This window comes from Hyalella azteca, unplaced genomic scaffold, assembly GCF_000764305.2.
Source record: "Hyalella azteca isolate HAZT.00-mixed unplaced genomic scaffold, Hazt_2.0.2 contig8774, whole genome shotgun sequence".
In the NCBI taxonomy this organism is placed as follows: Eukaryota; Metazoa; Arthropoda; class Malacostraca; order Amphipoda; family Hyalellidae; genus Hyalella; species Hyalella azteca.
In genome coordinates, this window is record NW_025938859.1 from 747473 (window position 1) to 766313 (window position 18841).

The 18841-nt window shown below is 36.6% G+C and overlaps 1 protein-coding gene across 5 annotated transcripts in view; it reads left to right on the forward strand.

Annotated features, from left to right (window-relative positions):
• The first annotated feature begins 442 nt into the window (after nt 1–442).
• LOC108676692 (nuclear pore complex protein Nup155) overlaps nt 443–18841 on the forward strand; it is a 32500-nt gene continuing 14101 nt past the window's right edge. The window contains exons 1-8 of one of the 5 annotated variants that reach the window (XM_047881756.1): nt 443–681; nt 12334–12484; nt 13103–13240; nt 13548–13644; nt 14133–14296; nt 14507–14655; nt 18135–18248; nt 18582–18727. In XM_047881756.1, coding sequence (XP_047737712.1) covers nt 12334–12484; nt 13103–13240; nt 13548–13644; nt 14133–14296; nt 14507–14655; nt 18135–18248; nt 18582–18727 — 959 coding nt within the window. In that variant the 5' untranslated portion in view covers nt 443–681. Of the gene's footprint in view, nt 682–724; nt 1217–10910; nt 11091–11205; nt 11363–12333; nt 12485–13102; nt 13241–13547; nt 13645–14132; nt 14297–14506; nt 14656–15396; nt 15571–16058; nt 16223–16432; nt 16582–18134; nt 18249–18581; nt 18728–18841 lie in introns of those variants that run through there. The other 4 variants (XM_018164814.2, XM_018164813.2, XM_047881757.1 and 1 more) reach the window with 4 other exon arrangements.

The window sequence follows — 18841 nt, forward strand, 5'->3', positions numbered from 1 at the left end:
CTTGCGTTTGTGTTTTTTACACATTTTTAAGCATCACCTCCCAACAACCGAATCTTATTGCTCAAGACGCAGCTTCCGAAACAAAAAACTCAAGTTTCCGCACTAAAGCGCACTCAATGTTCAGAACCTATCTGAAATACAATGTAGAGTTACCCGTGTATGGTATTGAGTTTATTTATTACTTTAGCATGAAAACAGATGTTAAAGAGAGCGCAATTTAACAAGGTTTTTGAGTGTCAGATGTGCGAACTTTGGCCTCAAACATGGATTATGATATGATGAGTGTGTAACACTTCAAGTAATTTACGAGTACTATGGATTGATGTTGGATATGAACAAGTTCATGTAACTAATACGTAGCGTTAGGGGCGTTCGAAAAACACTCGTATATATGTTAGGAGAGTTTTTATGGGAGGGGCATTCATGTTCGGGCTCGAGCACCGAATCGCGAGATGCATGGTGGGATCGGCCGTCATATTTATTGGGTCTAGCATTCGCCTACGTGTTCAATCTGCTGCGCTTGTCTCTTTTTGAAGTTTTTGCTTGCAGAAGGGGCGCTACTGCTCCGTTGTTGGATGTACCTGTCGTTCTCACGACTATTTAAACAGAAAACGGGACAATGGATGCGGCTTTAAGTCCACTCAGCGTGGATACCCGGAAAAGAAGTCATGTAATGCAAATGTATGTAAATTTTAGCTAATACCTCGTTCAACGGACACGGTTTCGTTGTTTAAGTGTTATTTGTAAGAAATATAATATTGTTTTATCACTGTCAACCGTCTCTAGTTTTACAGTGTTATTGTTCTGCATCAGTTACTAAGTTCACATTATCCTCGTGAACTTTAATGGAACCGTTTTCTATTGGAATACGCTGCGCGGTTCGATTGAATAGTTAGATTTTTACTAGCCGATGAATTAATTCCATTGTGTGCAAATTTGAAACGAAGTGGTGCTGATTTACTACTTGTTATGAATTGAAAAAATTTCATCCCGCAGTATTTCATTCGTATATTTTTTATAATATTCACTCATTCTATTAGTCATTCAAGACGGAATAGATAGACGGATACCTACCTAGTACCTACCACAGGGCACAGACACAGTACTCTAACTCGGTAACTCTTCCTCAGTAAAATCTTGTGCTACTGTCGAGGAAAATATACCATTTATATACCTACTACGAAAAATAGTAATATCACTCTTCGCCACCGGCAAGGTTAGACACTAAAATAATCAAAACTAATGATTCTGTAATTAATTAAGTCCAGTATTCAGAGGTGGGGCATAGTGACAAACCAGAGTTTCTAGAATCAGTTCATTTTTAATTTTCTCATTTACCAAAGATTTAAACCAATTTCTTATGTATGATGATGCTGGTATGAGGTATCCAGGATACTTTAATGGTCTACTTCTAGGACTCAAAAATGAACTTGAGGGAGAGCCATAAAATTCTCTGCTTTGCCACTAGGCTAGGCACTAGGTATGCGACTGGGCTAGTCTGGAAAAGTCCTATTTTTGTCTGAAATATCGCGGCTCTAATATCATATAATTTCAGTAGGTATGAAATCTCGCGGCTCGAATGTCATAAATTTTTGTTTGATTAAAAAATCGCGGTTTGCACTTCGCAAACATGTCATTTCATAAAATTTTCAACTACCGCAATCCGCATTGCTTTACCGTTTCCGCCAAAAATATCTTGCAGATAAAACATAAACATCGTAATGTAAACAAATAAACAAAACGTTTGTTGAAGATCGCGCATAGTTGCAGACTTGCAGTCATGTCAAAGCGGTCCATAGTGGCAAAGCAGAGAGTTTTTTAGACTCTCCCTCAAGTTCATTTTTGAGTCCTATAAGTAGACCAGTAAAGTATCATGCATAGTGGCAAAGCAGAGAGTTTTTTAGACTCTCCCTCAAGTTCATTTTTGAGTCCTATAAGTAGACCAGTAAAGTATCCTGGATACCAGCATTATCATACTTAAGAAATTGGTTTAAATGAGAGTTTTTTAGACTCTCCCTCAAGTTCATTTTTGAGTCCTATAAGTAGACCAGTAAAGTATCCTGGATACCAGCATTATCATACTTGAGAAATTGGTTTAAATCTTGAGTAAATTAGGAAATTAAAAATGAACTGATTCTAAAAAAGCTCTGGTTTGCCACTATGAAGCGGTCAGACTGTATATTAACACGTGCTGAACTTACAGTAGAGACAAATTTTATCGTTGCCGTTTGACTGTTTAAGGGTAAAATTAGAGATTTGGGGTAACACGTGCATAAACTTTGTAAATAAATTTGCATTCGCACCTCGTAAATGACTTTTCATGGCCGAGATATGGAATTCACGGCTCGGTGAAATAGAATCACGGCTTGAGCTCGAAAAATTCAGTCGCGGCTCGCCAAGTAGATATATTCCATACTAGCGACTGGGCACTGCGTCAGTGAGTGGGCAGTAGCGCACTACCTAGGCATGTAGCGACTGATTTCTGGAGACAATTCTGTCACCTCTCTAGTTTTTCCTTTATAGTATTTAGACTAAGTATTAAGCTTTGTTTTAGTTCCATGCGTTCGTTGATGGTTGAAAATTTGAAATGGTGATGAGACGTCATACATTTGCGAGTCAAATTACTGCCAAAACACTAGGTCTTGGCCATCTAGTGGGAAAATATTGAGATCCAAAGAGAGACAATGCACGCTGTGTCAAAAAAAAAAAATGTGTCAAATTTGACAGTTGACCTAGCTCTAGGCCTCTACCAAATATTAAATAACTGTTTGTATAGGAAGAATATTATGGTTTGAGACTTTTAAATACGTCTGTGAATATATTAGGAATCCTTTAAGTATACTTGTAGGCTATTTGCTGATTTCAAGAGGTGAATAAATTAATAGATGATTAAGTTGAGAAATGGATTTAGACATATGAAAATTAATTTTGTCACAACTTGAATTGGACACACAGTGACACACACAGATCGTTCCAAGCTGTGTACAAAAATTAAAATTTGCTTAATTAAAAGCTTAATAGTTGTTAATTAAAAGCATAATTAAGTAGTGTTCAATATTCATTAGTGTTCTAATTCAAAGCCGTGTTGTATTCCAATACAGCTCACACAGCAAATGGAATTCAAACACGTGGAAGACGGCATTACGTATCAGTAGAATTTGAAGCGCGGACGGAATACGCCTCACCAGAGTCACCACATGCCAAATATAGCCACACAGGCACACATAGTGACGGAATATAGGGATTTGGTAGGTTTGCATTCTAAAGGCTTTTAAATAAATATGGCAATATTTTGTGACGTTTCGTTGTTGCTGACACATAGTGCGGTGTTTTGAGAGTCACATAAAGCAAACAGAACTTGAGTAATGCATACGGTTATTTTTTTTATAGTTTTTCATTTCTCGATGCGTCCTTAATGTGACGGAATATACCGCGTTTACCCTAATTCAATACAACACAGATGGTCACTCAGGGCGTTAGAGGCCACGGCCCACATAACTAATGTAAATGTAAAATTACCTACTGTGACGAACTAATCTTGAATAATAGCTAATTTATCGCGTCACCTCAAAAGTTCGGATGGTCTAATTGTCACGTCCACCAATGACCGGAAATTAAATTCAACTTCCCTATTGGTTTTATCAGCAAGAGCTTGGACTGAGCGGATAGTTACTCGAACAAACGTTTAAGTTTATTAAAGATAAACGGCAAATAAATATAAACAAATAACACTAATGATTTACAGAGGTGCGGCATATGAACGAACTAACAAGTTAAATGCGGAGGAAGTTAAAGTGCGATGAGAGCAAAATGCGAGGAGAGAGCTGGAGCATTGAGATCTGAGAAAACGCACGATCCTACAGCAGAAAGCAAAGTAAATATCTACGCATGACAAGTCGTTATATATACAAAAATCACGATATTCCATCAAGTATTTCAAGCTAGATTTCACCACCAAAGCAGTAACTTACCCTGGCGTCTGAGTCAAAATCCTATAAGAGAGGAACCAGGACGCAAGTCGGGATCGGCATAGTATCTGACGGCTATACTGAACCTAACACCGACGTCAGAGTCGGTCCTACTTAAACTTCATAGTCTGACATACAGTAGTGGGAAATTTGCAGCAACACTTCATTACAAAACTCCCCCTCAAGATGGAAATTTCCTACTGATATCGTGAAAGAAACTGAGCAAACTACAAATGAAATACTATCGACAGTACATAGGTCTAAAGCTACACAACTCATTAACCTATCAACAGACAAGAATTCTTACAAACTACGGTAAACAAACTATTAACTAAACACTTCCACTCCTTGGAAATTACCCAACGGGGTATCGTGACAACATGTCAGCAAGGTAATTGTCTTTACCGTTAACATATTTAATACTAAAGGTATATTGTTGCAGCTCGAGTGCCCAACGCATAAGTCGTGAATTCCTATTCTTATTCTGTTGCAGCCACTGTAAAGGTGCATGATCCGTCTCTACTACAAACTTACTACCATACAAATAATCAGAAAACTTGGCAATGGCCCAACGAATGGCTAGACATTCCTTTTCTACCACAGAATAATTAAGCTCGGCACTGTTCAGCTTGCGACTTATAAACGAAATTGGCTTCGGATTACCCTGAATGTTCTGGTACAAGACGGCACCTATACCACTGTCACATGCATCTGTTTGCAACTCAAAGGGATAGCCTGGTTTTGGTATCGTTAATGCAGCATCGTCTGAAACTAATTTTACAGCAAGTCTAAAATTGTTCAGCCTATCCTCCGTCCATACAAGCTTATCTGGAAACTGTTTACGCAACATGTTAGTCAACGGGGCTATGACATTTGATACATTTGGTATGAAGCAACGGTAAAAATTAAGCAACCCTAAAAATGAACGAAGGGATTTCTTATCCTGAGGCAAAGGAAAGTTTCTGATCGGCAAATTAATTAGCGGCGCTCTAGGGGGTTTATGAATATGTGAAGAATGTGATGCGTGGCTGATGGCCGTTGCAAAGGCCTGACTCTGAAATGTTGTTCTTCTCTTCAGAGTCACCACGCCCCAAATCAAAATCCGCTACATTTTCAGTAGCGGTAGCGGCACTACTTTTAAGCAATTGTAGTGTTAACGATAGTGCCCACTACATATTTAAGTAGCGGTACAAGGTTTTGACGCTACCGCTACATACATAGGTAGAGCCTTTAGATTTTACTTGATAGTATTACATATTATTTAAAAACCAGCATGATAAATAATATAAATTACAGAATAAAATTGTACAAAAGATTTTGGTGTAATGTTGTCAACCTCAGCCTGTTACTAGTGTCAACATGTTAGTTATTACTTGTTAAGTTGTTACCAGTTACCACTTGTTCTTGTTGGGGCACATGCTGGAGGCCAGTGGCCCAGCTTTGCCATACTTCAAACTTAGTTCATATTCCTTTCCATAGGTAAGAATGCTAGACCTAGTGTCACCTAGAGCACATAACGGCCTATGAAGTCAACTTGTCAAACGCTCAAAAGTCAAAACCATAGGGCTGGATGTCCCCAGCCACAAAATAAGCTTTCCAAAGGTAAACATGGCAATACTGCATCTGGCCAAACCTCATCTGGCCTAACCTATTGAAGCCTAACCTATACGAGCTGCAGCCTTTCTCCACCCAAAACCAATCTGAGCGGACCTAATCTAACCTCATTGGCTGCAAGAAGTTAGAAAGGCAGTCCAAGTGTACTGGTAGAGCCAGTCATTGGCTGCAAGAACTCTGTGAGCCGAGACAGCGTGAATAGGTTAGGCCAGAAGAGGTAAGGTTGGAGTAGGTACAGCCAGATGGGGAACTGCCTGCTTGTGAGCAAGCATGCTAAGCAGTGGCTGAAGACCAACGGCACTATTAATTATCTTTTGGCAGTGTGTCGCTGGTCTGGATTACGTAGTTCAAGCGTAGTCAGCGGCTTCTATCTGAGGCTGAATAAAGTTAATGCATGGTGTTGCTAAGCATTGGCTCCAGGGCTTATTTAAGAGTAAAATTTGTGGCCTACGACTGCGCCCCTTCTTGTTCCGTGCCAGCTGCCACCACATGTTCACGACCACATCGCGGACATCAGCCTTCAGTTTGCTTATAGTTATTTTTACACAGTTATTTTTATGTTGCACCTTCCCTACTTAGATGTCTTCTTTAACACTTTGACTCTGTTTGCTTAAACTTGTACTATTATTTCATTTTTTGTACCTTTTTTAACAGGGTTGCCAGACAGTCATTTTTTCTGGACAAATTCCATGATTTAGTTTTTCTCAATTGCATTGGCCGGCTAAAATTTATGGTAGGGGTACTTCCTAATTAAATTTTAAATACTGCAAAAAGAAAATAAATGCAATTTTTATAGCAGGACCTACAAATAAACTAGTATATATTGAGTTATTGGCCTTTTTTGTTCATGGATTTGGCCAATTTCAGGCAGGATGGAATTCTAATTTCGAAGGTTCATATATTATTTCGATCCACCAAGACCACTTTTTCTACCCAACATCGTTATTTGAGGCAAAAAATAAACTTTTTAAAGGCTTCAAATATGTACACTAACTTGCTCAGTTTCTATAAAGTACGTAATCACTTGGAAGTTGTATGCCTGCACCTTTCACTCAACAATTAAAATTAGACTAATAAAAAGTATTAGTTGAAAATTTGTCTCTTAAGTTGACCGCAATAAACTAAACTTCATTAAGTAATCATTAGGCAGAGTTTTCCATCATGCACACTAAACACGCAATTCAGAGTTCAGGCAAGCCAAACTACATAACACGTGAGCTAACGTGCTACTGAATTGAATAGGTACCTAGCTTCTTTCCCGCTCCTGGTGCATAATCTAGCGGGATGATGAATCGTATACCTAATTTGTATACGGTTGTATACGAATTAACTAATCGTCCATATACCTAATGCAAGAGAATGAATAATTATGTTGTTTCTGATCAAACGAACGAAAACTTTTTCTGTTTCTGATCAAACGAAAGAAAACTTCTGATCAAACGAACGAAAACTTCTGATCAAACGAATGAAAACTTCTGATCAAATGAATGAAAACTTCTGATCAAACGAACGAAAACTAAAAATGTGACCCACGAAAAAAAGCTATTATTTAAAGCCTGTCAGAGTACCCCCTCCAATTTTTTTTATTTTTTGGTTAAATAACTCCAGGTTTTGATGCATTGCAGTAGAACTCTTCTAGTTACATATGCAAATGACAAATTTTAGGAAAGTGTCATAGTTTGCAAATGGGGGGTGCTGCCCCCAAATGGGGTAACTTAGACCACCTAATGTCAGCCCTGACGTGGTAACATAGACCGGCTTGGAAGTTAATATAAAATTACCATATATAACATATTTTATGTTTGACAGCCTATTTATGTTTTTTCTTTATGTTTCAGACTCTACAGAGTCTTATATATGGTAATTTTAACTTAATTTCCAAGCCAGTCAATATTATTCCATCAGGGCTGCCATTAGGTAGTCACATTTCCCTCATTATGGGGCGGCACCCCCCATTTGCAAACTATGACACTTTCTTCAAGTTTGTCATTTGCATATGTAACTAGAAGAGTTCTACTACAATGCACCAAAACTTGGAGTTATTTGGAGTTATTTTACCAAAAAATATAATTGATTTTACCACCTGGTCTAAGTTACCCCAAGAGCTGGGGTAACAAAGACCATCACTTTTTTTGATATTACATAAAGACTATGAGAGGCAGGAGCCAGCAATTTATGGTGAGTGAAGCTAGAGTATAGACCTGTATTTTGCACGTTTCAATTCAAGTTTCATTTAGCTAGTAAAAAAATGGCATCATTTATAAAAAAAAGTGGTCTAAGTTACCCCATTTTACGGTACACTAGATGGTACATGCTATAGAATAAAATTCTATTAGAAAAATATTGAATTAAAAACTTGATTATATTTTTTAAATTAAACATTGATTTTTATTAAATTAAATTGTATTATTAATGCACTATAAGGTACGTGCTCTATGTTTTATATAATGAAATAGTTTCCCATGTTAAACAACAAAAATTTTCTAAAAGACACAAAACGTTCGAAAACGCGTGATGGCAGACGAAATCAGTCAGAATTTGAAGTGAATTTATCAAGATAAATTCAACATAATAGGGCAAATAATGAAAATAATTCAAATCTGGAACGTATAAATGGGTTTTTATAATTCAAAAAAACTTTCAATCATTTAAATCTCAGAATGGAATGTGAATCAAATCTATTTATTGTGAAATCAAACAAGACACAACCAAACAAAAGCATGTGTGACGGCGTCCTGTAATTACGTAAACATAGGAAGTATGATGTGAATGTACGCAGTGAAAAAGTGAAGTTTATCTCATAATTTTGTGTGAAATTGAAAACTTTGTTGGTCTGGTCCAATCATGAGAATTTTTTACAAACTTGGATGTTTTTTTTTATTTTAGAACCTATTCATTGCAAAAATTTGTCTACTTCCCTACAGATAGACGACTAGTTAACTTGATTGAGGCGTTGCCAACACAGGATTGGATGTCGAACCATGTGCGATTTCGGAAGTGCGGCAGTTTCCAATGTGCTCAGTTTATCAATTTTCATTGCAGTGGAAAGTGGTGTAACACGGTGGTAGCCTGGTAGGGTTGATTTTTCGATACGTTTTTTTTATATTGACATGAGAATATATTACCTATACAGAATTCCACACTGATTTCAGGCGACCTGAATTATGTTCCACTACCATCATCAGTTCGACTAAACTAAAAATGAATAAAATCACTTTAAAAGTCAAAATTCAAAGATAGACATAAAACCTAAACAAGACCTAACATTATATCGAAATAAACAGGAATTCCTTGTGAACTTGCGATATAAGCAGACTAATGATATATGTTCCACTACGTCCTGGACAAATACATATTGTGGTATGCATATGTACCACTTTGGAGTCAATGTGTTAATCTTACCAATCTCAAAAATTATCCACATGTATATTCAAATAAAAGACCGATTTTTATATGTATATGTGGAAAATTTTTGAGATTGGTAATAAAGTAGACATCCATGTAGGGAAGGTAAAACATGGAAATAACTAACTTTTATTTACTGCATCTAACCTGTACTATTTTGGTTAGGCCTATTGCAATAAAGTTGCATTGATATGTTTTGAAAATGTTTTATTAGCATTAAATGTTTATGAGTAAATCCCAATAGCAGAACAATAAATATTTAGAGATTTCCAATAATTTTGGCTATTGTAGCAGCTAATGTAGCGGCGCTACATTTTATGGTAGCGGTAGCGCCCGCTGCAATCCAGTGGGTGTAGCAGGAGCGGTAGGGCCCGCTACATTTAGAGCATGTAGCGGTAGCGCTGCTACATTTCAAAGTAATGCTGCCCAGCTCTGCTAGCATTGACAGAAAAGTTTGATGCCTGTAAGGCTGTAAGAGATAGCCAATTTCCAATCATAATTCATCAATTCATAATGGTACTACTGCAGTATCACGAGTATGGCCACCAAGTATTGCAAGTAATAAATTTATAGACCACAAACTGACAAACCTTACTATTTTGTTTCAATATATGATTCAAATGAATGAATGAATTTATAATGATTCCTTCAATCTTCTGTTCTGCTTCTAGCTTCTCTCTTGAATAAAATCAATGATTCTCAATGTCTATTATCATTAAATGATTAATAAGTACCGGTATTAATGAATCATCAGGAAAATGCAGTTGCTAAAATGAGGCAAAGCAAGAATAGATGTGCAAACTCACTCACTCAGCACCACTCACACAGGCCTGATGGCTGACTGGGTCTGGGTGGAATGTAAATTTAATTGAAACAAAGGCTTTGTATCACAAAAATTATTCCAGTAATAACAGCTGTGTTACCAAACAAAATTTGTTACAATCATGGTTACTACTTACAATAACTTACTTACCTAGTTACTAGTAACCCACACCCAGTAGTAGTCAGATTTCATATATTCTTTGGAATCCATTCAAAATGTTTATTTAATAATTTGCTGTTGATCAAAGATGGTCCCTTCAAGGAGACTGGCTTGGTCCCATAAAAACTTCTACATTCAAAAACCAATCTTTCTGAAATTTCACAAACAAGTAAAAAGTAAAATTAAAGATAATTTGCTCATATGACTTAAAAAAATGAAAGAAGACATGAAATTAATGGAAAACAGCAGAAAGGAGGAGTACTTTGAAAATTTATAACTTTCGCAAGTCACATGCTACAATATCAAGACAAATTGCATTTGATTTGTAACAAAATTATCTAGGGGCTCTATAGCCCCAATTTTTTATTTTCCTCATCGTTTTTCTTTTGTGAGTTTTTTTTTTCATTTTTATACATGTTTCCCTGCCATGCCCCACTCCCCTCTATATACAACTTGAGTCACACCATGCACAAATCCAAAAAATATAACTCGCTACTCACTGCAGTGAGTGACAGCGCATTTTCCCGTCAATGAAAACGTGGTCACGGACGGATGGACAGATGGATGGACATGACAAGCACAATAGCACCTTTTTTCCATAAATGAGAAAATGCGCTGAAAATGGCACCTAGGATCTCTAGGTATGGCCTTTACAAATTGAATGGTATGTTGTTCATTGCTGTAGCTTGAATACTGTAGTAGTTATAATTAAAAAGTTTTAAAGTGGATAAAAAATAAAAAATTTTATTTTCAAGAAGCCAAAAAACTAAACAGTTCATGTACTAAAATCAACCAATTGTCATGTACTAAAATCAACATAGTGTACAAAGTGATGCACGCATATACATGCCAATTACACCATTAGATGCGCCAGATTTGAAGCTATAGATTCAGAACAAAACTAAAAAGTCAAACATTTTCTATTTTTCACCAAGCCATTCTCCCTTAAGGTTTTATTATCTGGTATCTGAATAGTTGAGTTACCGTACCAAGCTACTGGATAACTTACTAACAACTGGAAAGCCTACTAACTAACAATGGGCATGTGGATACTTGCCAATTTGGTGACCATTGAGATACTATTACAATGACTCTTGTGCCATGCTATGAAACCTGGCAAGGTTAGTAATGTTTTGAGCCATTTACCTTATTTCCAATCTAGTGGGTACAGAAAATAATTTTTAATTGATGAATTTGTGTGCTAAGTTGTTAGCTTCCCATTTAAATCACACTTTTTGTTATACCCTCAGAATCAATGTGAAGAAATTTTTTCTTGTCTAAAAATAAAGAAATAAATACATACCACATGAAAGACAATAATACTTGACTTTTCATATAAAATCTATAAAAAACTTGTGAGAAATTTTTATTTTGGTCATTTAAATGTCATGCAGTAAGTTGATCAAGAGTTTACCATTCAAACTGCCCATTGTCATCTTATGTTTCAATTTGTCAAAGATTTGAAAAAAATGCATGTGCATCTTGAGTAAGCATGTAACACGTTATGTGCAGCAGCAGCGGCACAACTCACTCGTGGGGTTATACCACCCGTATGAAATATGCCCTTGGAATATGGAACAATCAGCTCCTCAAACTGGAGTTGAATAATTGATAAAATTGTATATCTATTAGACTTGAAATCATTATGGTTTGTAAATACACCCTGTAAGCGAATTATAGTCGACAAATTGGATTGACCTGGTTACACTGTATGAAACACAGATGCACAATTGTTTCAAATTTTGACTCATATTAGATATTCAGGGACTTGTATATATAGAATTTAGATAACATGCTTAAAAAAATTATTGTCGTATTAGGCAATTGTATTTTAGCTTACCAGTACAAAATGACTAGTACTGTGTGTCCAAGACAAAATTTGTTAGCATGCTATTGTTGATGTTGATGTTACATTGATGTTGATATAAGTTTGGTTTAAATATGCTTTGAGTGTTGGTCATATGTATTTCAACTTTGAATCAACTAGTAATAGAAATTTTTTTCAATATAAGATGCCTGCTGGACAGTGACAATTTGATGTTGAATATTTGTCATTGTCCATATTGATCAAAAATTGTAATCTATTGGAAGCATGGGATTATTTGAAGAGTAAATTACACAAATCATGCAAAAAAAATTTTTTGACTCCAAATGGGAATAGTAGTCAGATGAAAAGGCATTGCATTCTTTGTTCTGTGGTTTTCTAGAATCGGTTCAAGAAAAAGACAGTTCTAAGAACATATCCAGCACATAAAAATTCTTTAAAACCTTTATAATGTTACAGTTTTACTATCTAATTTTGGAAATAACCTATTGATTGTAGCTTTTCCTTGGCATGCATTGAACTGCAATTGTTATTTTCAGATGTTGGAGAACACACTGAACAGCAGCATCATGGCTGGCCAGCAGGAGGAGGCTGCAGACCTGGACACTGCTGGACGCATGCTGGAGAAGCACATTGCCTATGACTCGTGTTTTCCTGCACTCACAGACAAATTGCAGATCATGCCTAAAGGTTTAATCATTTAATTCTAGCTTTATACTAATATGGTATATGATCCAAAATAAATTACTTTTATGTTCCTTACATTTGTATAAAAATTGTGCTATCATGATTGTCTGAAGCATTATATTCAATAATATTTCAACATGACTAAAAACAGAAATGGAGTTCTATTTGTGGCAACAGCTTTAAGTTTGAGAATTTCGATGATTTTTATTTTCATTTTGAACAGATTATTTTCTGGGAAATTTTTCTGTTGGTGTTTAGTTTGAATCAGCAGTTTAATTGATGGACTCTCCCACCTTGAAACCATCCAAATGCCTTTTTTATTGAGCTCCTTTTCTCGGTATCCATGATCTTTTTTATTAGCACATGAAATGTATTTAATGTTTTTGTTAATTTGAGGAAAAATGAAAATATGTCTAACCCGTAAAAATATCAAAAAGGAGAGTAACTTTTTGTTTTAATGAGCAATTCAAATACATTAGCATAAAGACCTTAATAACTAATATAAATTTTGAGAATTCTTCATTGCCAGTGACTCCCACTTGCACTCTCACTTCATGGCCAAGTGCCTCAAAATTAGTTCCCACAAAACGTATAACTATACATCAGTTTCCTTTATTACAGGTGGGGTTACAGTCAGTGGTCTTAGTGAAAGTGATTATCCATGTGGCTCTGGGTCTAGCAGCTCCAATGCTGCCTTGCGTCACCTCCACACTATGAGAAAAGTTCCACTGCCAAAAGAGCTACTGCACCACTTTCAACGTATCCTTTACTCATGCATTATCACTTGCAATTTTTTTTTTTTTTTTTTTTTTTTTTTACCTCTTGGGCAATTTTGGCCATTCCAATTTATATTGGCTTGAAGTAGACAGGTACATATGTTAATTATCATGTTGAATTCTTATGTGGCTTTCATAGCCTAAATTTCTGAACTTGTCATTATGTACTATATGTATAAATAAATCTGTATAGTGTCAATCCAACCCAGATATTTATGTACTTTTACAGTAATTACAATTTTCATGATAAACTTCTGCTCTGGTATTTCCTCCTTGACCTTGTAGTTCAGACATGCAATGCAATTGTATGATGGGGCTCTTCCCTGAGATTGGTAGGGCATGGCTGACCATCGACAGTGCCATCTATGTCTGGATGTACAAAGATGGGTAAGCTTATATTCTGTCATGCTCAGAGCACATTGCAGCCTAGCATTCTTATACTAGTACCTTAAAACGTCCATACATTTGATGAACCTTGACATAGTTTTATAGTTTCTTTGATGAAATGTTTATTGAGGTGACTTTCAGTTGATTGCTATAAAGTTCAAACAATGAAATATTTTCAGAAAATGGTATATTTTCCATCAGGAAAACTTCAATGTGCTAGGTGTACCGTTGTGTCAGGCAATGCTTGAGAAATATCCTGGGAATTAATTTTGCTGTCTTGTGCTCTGCATGACAATTGGCAGAACGTATTGGCTGCATAATATGTACTTGAGGATGGAGCAGCATTACTGTACTTTGTTCATTTCTATGCTAATACAACAGGAAAATGTGCATATCAATCATGGTAAAGATTATTATGTTGAAATTGATGTCCTAACAAGAAATTCATTCAGCTAAATTTTTTGTGATGAGTGTGAATATAATTGCAGGAGCGACTTGGCTTATTTTGATGGCCTGCAAGACACCATTCTGGCTGTTGCCCTTATCAAGCCCAAACCTGGTGTGTTCAAGCCTTACATTGAACACCTTTTGGTGCTCACCACGCCCTCTGAACTTCTGCTGCTTGGCGTCACATTCTCTCAAGCATTGGAGGGTTAGTGTGCTTCTTTCAATACCAATTAGCGATTCATGTATAAATACTCTAAAAAATAAATTAAAAATTTAAATACTAGTGTTTCTGTTTAGTTTTTAGTATATTTTGGTATAATCATGAAATTTTTTAGTTTAAATCATTGTATTCTGTTATACAGTTATTGCATTCTGAATGTTTCCTTGGTGATTTACTGTCACTGCTCCATCGCAGACGACAGCACGTCATGCCTGACGCTGCTGCCAGAACCGCTCTTCTCAGTAGCCAACGATGGCGTTGTGCTCGCGACCGTCACGGCCACCAGCACCGGCCGTCTCTTCATGGGCGGCAGGGACGGTGCCCTTTGGGAGCTCCTCTATCAGGTATGCATTCACTCTAACCTTTTTTTTTACGGATACATCAAACATCATCATTGCCATATTTGACTGGTAACTGGAGAGACCGTCAGTAAATAAAGGGGTTATACAGTTGCCATGGAGTGCATTAGTCATGCTCCCTAATTTTAGATCTTGAAGATTTTCTTTACATATCTTCTGTCAATCTTACGTCTTTTGTTGCTTTTCTGTCCAAAAATAATCTATTTCGTATCTGTTGTCCATGAATTTCTTGCTATAATAAATTTCATTGCTATTACCGTAAAATGGGGTAACTTTGACCACTTTTTTTTCAAAATGATGCCATTTTTTTACTAGATAAGTTAAACTTGAATTGAAACATGCAAAATACAGGTCTATACTCTAGGTTACAGTCAGTGGTCTTAGTGAAAGTGATTATCCATGTGGCTCTGGGTCTAGCAGCTCCAATGCTGCCTTGCGTCACCTCCACACTATGAGAATAGTTCCACTAGCCTAATTGTTTCCACACCACTTTCATTGGTCCCTTTACTCATGCATTATCTGCAATTTTTTTTTTTTTTTTTTTTTTTTGTTTTACCTCTTGGGCAATTTTGGCCATTCCAATTTATATTGGCTTGAAGTAGACAGGTACATATGTTAATTATCATGTTGAATTCTTATGTGGCTTTCATAGCCTAAATTTCTGAACTTGTCATTATGTACTATATGTATAAATAAATCTGTATAGTGTCAATCCAACCCAGATATTTATGTACTTTTACAGTAATTACAATTTTCATGATAAACTTCTGCTCTGGTATTTCCTCCTTGACCTTGTAGTTCAGACATGCAATGCAATTGTATGATGGGGCTCTTCCCTGAGATTGGTAGGGCATGGCTGACCATCGACAGTGCCATCTATGTCTGGATGTACAAAGATGGGTAAGCTTATATTCTGTCATGCTCAGAGCACATTGCAGCCTAGCATTCTTATACTAGTACCTTAAAACGTCCATACATTTGATGAACCTTGACATAGTTTTATAGTTTCTTTGATGAAATGTTTATTGAGGTGACTTTCAGTTGATTGCTATAAAGTTCAAACAATGAAATATTTTCAGAAAATGGTATATTTTCCATCAGGAAAACTTCAATGTGCTAGGTGTACCGTTGTGTCAGGCAATGCTTGAGAAATATCCTGGGAATTAATTTTGCTGTCTTGTGCTCTGCATGACAATTGGCAGAACGTATTGGCTGCATAATATGTACTTGAGGATGGAGCAGCATTACTGTACTTTGTTCATTTCTATGCTAATACAACAGGAAAATGTGCATATCAATCATGGTAAAGATTATTATGTTGAAATTGATGTCCTAACAAGAAATTCATTCAGCTAAATTTTTTGTGATGAGTGTGAATATAATTGCAGGAGCGACTTGGCTTATTTTGATGGCCTGCAAGACACCATTCTGGCTGTTGCCCTTATCAAGCCCAAACCTGGTGTGTTCAAGCCTTACATTGAACACCTTTTGGTGCTCACCACGCCCTCTGAACTTCTGCTGCTTGGCGTCACATTCTCTCAAGCATTGGAGGGTTAGTGTGCTTCTTTCAATACCAATTAGCGATTCATGTATAAATACTCTAAAAAATAAATTAAAAATTTAAATACTAGTGTTTCTGTTTAGTTTTTAGTATATTTTGGTATAATCATGAAATTTTTTAGTTTAAATCATTGTATTCTGTTATACAGTTATTGCATTCTGAATGTTTCCTTGGTGATTTACTGTCACTGCTCCATCGCAGACGACAGCACGTCATGCCTGACGCTGCTGCCAGAACCGCTCTTCTCAGTAGCCAACGATGGCGTTGTGCTCGCGACCGTCACGGCCACCAGCACCGGCCGTCTCTTCATGGGCGGCAGGGACGGTGCCCTTTGGGAGCTCCTCTATCAGGTATGCATTCACTCTAACCTTTTTTTTTACGGATACATCAAACATCATCATTGCCATATTTGACTGGTAACTGGAGAGACCGTCAGTAAATAAAGGGGTTATACAGTTGCCATGGAGTGCATTAGTCATGCTCCCTAATTTTAGATCTTGAAGATTTTCTTTACATATCTTCTGTCAATCTTACGTCTTTTGTTGCTTTTCTGTCCAAAAATAATCTATTTCGTATCTGTTGTCCATGAATTTCTTGCTATAATAAATTTCATTGCTATTACCGTAAAATGGGGTAACTTTGACCACTTTTTTTTCAAAATGATGCCATTTTTTTACTAGATAAGTTAAACTTGAATTGAAACATGCAAAATACAGGTCTATACTCTGGCTTTACTCACCATAAATTGCTGGCTCCTGCCTCTCATAGTTTTGATGTAATTTCAAAAAAAGTGAAGGTCTTTGTTACCCCAGCTCTTTGGGATTTCTTTGACCGGGTGGTAAAATCAATTTTATTTTTTGGTAAAATAACTCCAAATAACTCCAGGTTGTGGTGCATTGTAGTAGAACTCTTCTAGTTACATATGCAAAAGACAGATTTTAGGAAAGTGTCATAGTTTGCAAATGGGGGTGCCGCCCCCCAATGGGCGAAATGTGACCACCTACTGGCAGCCGTGACGGGGTAACATTGACCGGTTTGGAAATTAAGTTAAAATTACCATATATAAGACTCTGTAGAGTCTGAAACATAAAGAAAAAAACAATAGGTGTATCAAACATAGAATATGTTATATAGGTACCTATGGTAATTTTAACTTAATTTCCAAGCCAGTCAATGTTTACCCCGTCACGGCTGCCATCAGGTGGTCAAAGTTACCCCATTAGGGGGCGGCGCCCCCCATTTGCAAACTATGACACTTTCCTAAAATTTGTCTTTTGCATATGTAACTAGAAGAGTTCTACTACAATGCATCAAAACCTGGAGTTATTTTACCGAAAAATAAAAAAACTGGAGGGGGTACTCTGACAGGCTTTAAATAATAGCTCTTTTTCGTGGGTCACATTATTAATTTTTTAACCTATTAGATATGCAAACTTTTTAAATCTTTCTATTGTGTTATGTAGCCTCAGTATTAGGCCTTTGATGGCCATTGACAAAAATTTGCTATGTCAAATCGTTTTTGAGTTTTGGGGGTTTTTGTTAAAAAAACGAAAAGTGGTCAAAGTTACCCCGCCGGTCAAAGTTACCACATTTTAAGGTACAGTATAATTCATTTTGAAATTACGTGCCCATGTTAGTCAATTGTTACTTTAGATCATATAAACTTAACAAAAATTCATCCTGTTAACTTGTGAATAGTCGGACGTGCCAAATGTGCAGCTTCATATCTCACCAATAGCAAAACTCGTGTTCTATATTCGAGCATTTATTTTTGAATGCAAATGCTACTTTTTATAGTAGGGTATTATATTCATCCTTTATCCTTACAGCTTGCTGATATTGTATTCTCATAGCCTGATGTACATGAATTTCTGTATAGGTTAACGTGTTGCTATATTCACAGGCAGAGGAAGGTTGGTTTAGCCGCAAGTGTCAGAAAGTGAACCACTCCCGCTCTGCACTGGCCTCCCTCCTGCCCTCCTTCCTGACACTCTCTGAGCAGGACTGCCTCATTCAGGTGTGTGGTCTTGGTCAGAATTTGTAACTATGCGCCTGCAGCTGCAGTTGTTAATTATTTTATTGTTTGAAATCCGATAAAAATTAATTAGGAGTCATAATTCAAAGTATTTAGTTATTTTTAATTTAGTTATTGTAAATTATCTTTTATTCATATAGTCTATGTTTTAAGGCAGTGAAGCAAGTGCCATACAGTGACGTCATCATAGGGCTTCAAATGCACTATAAATGTAACAGTTTTGATAATTTCCTCTCAAACTTTACACCACGTAGAGACCGAGGTACAATGATCGTAACGACGCCAGTAGATTAATAATGAAGTGTACATCAACAGATTGACGTAGACGAAAGTCGTTGCTGTCTCTTCACGTTGAGCGAACGCGGCAGCATTAGCCTGTATGACATCGAGGGCGGCGCGTGTACACGTGTTGCTACATTAACACATGCCACGATCATGACTGCTGCCTCTGCTGCTGCCAGGTGGGCTCACTGCACAGAGAAATTATCAAGTTGTGAACATTTACAAATGTTTAGAATTGACTTGTTTTGATCTCGGTTTTCATCTTGGTCAAATGTATTTCACTAAAGTATCCC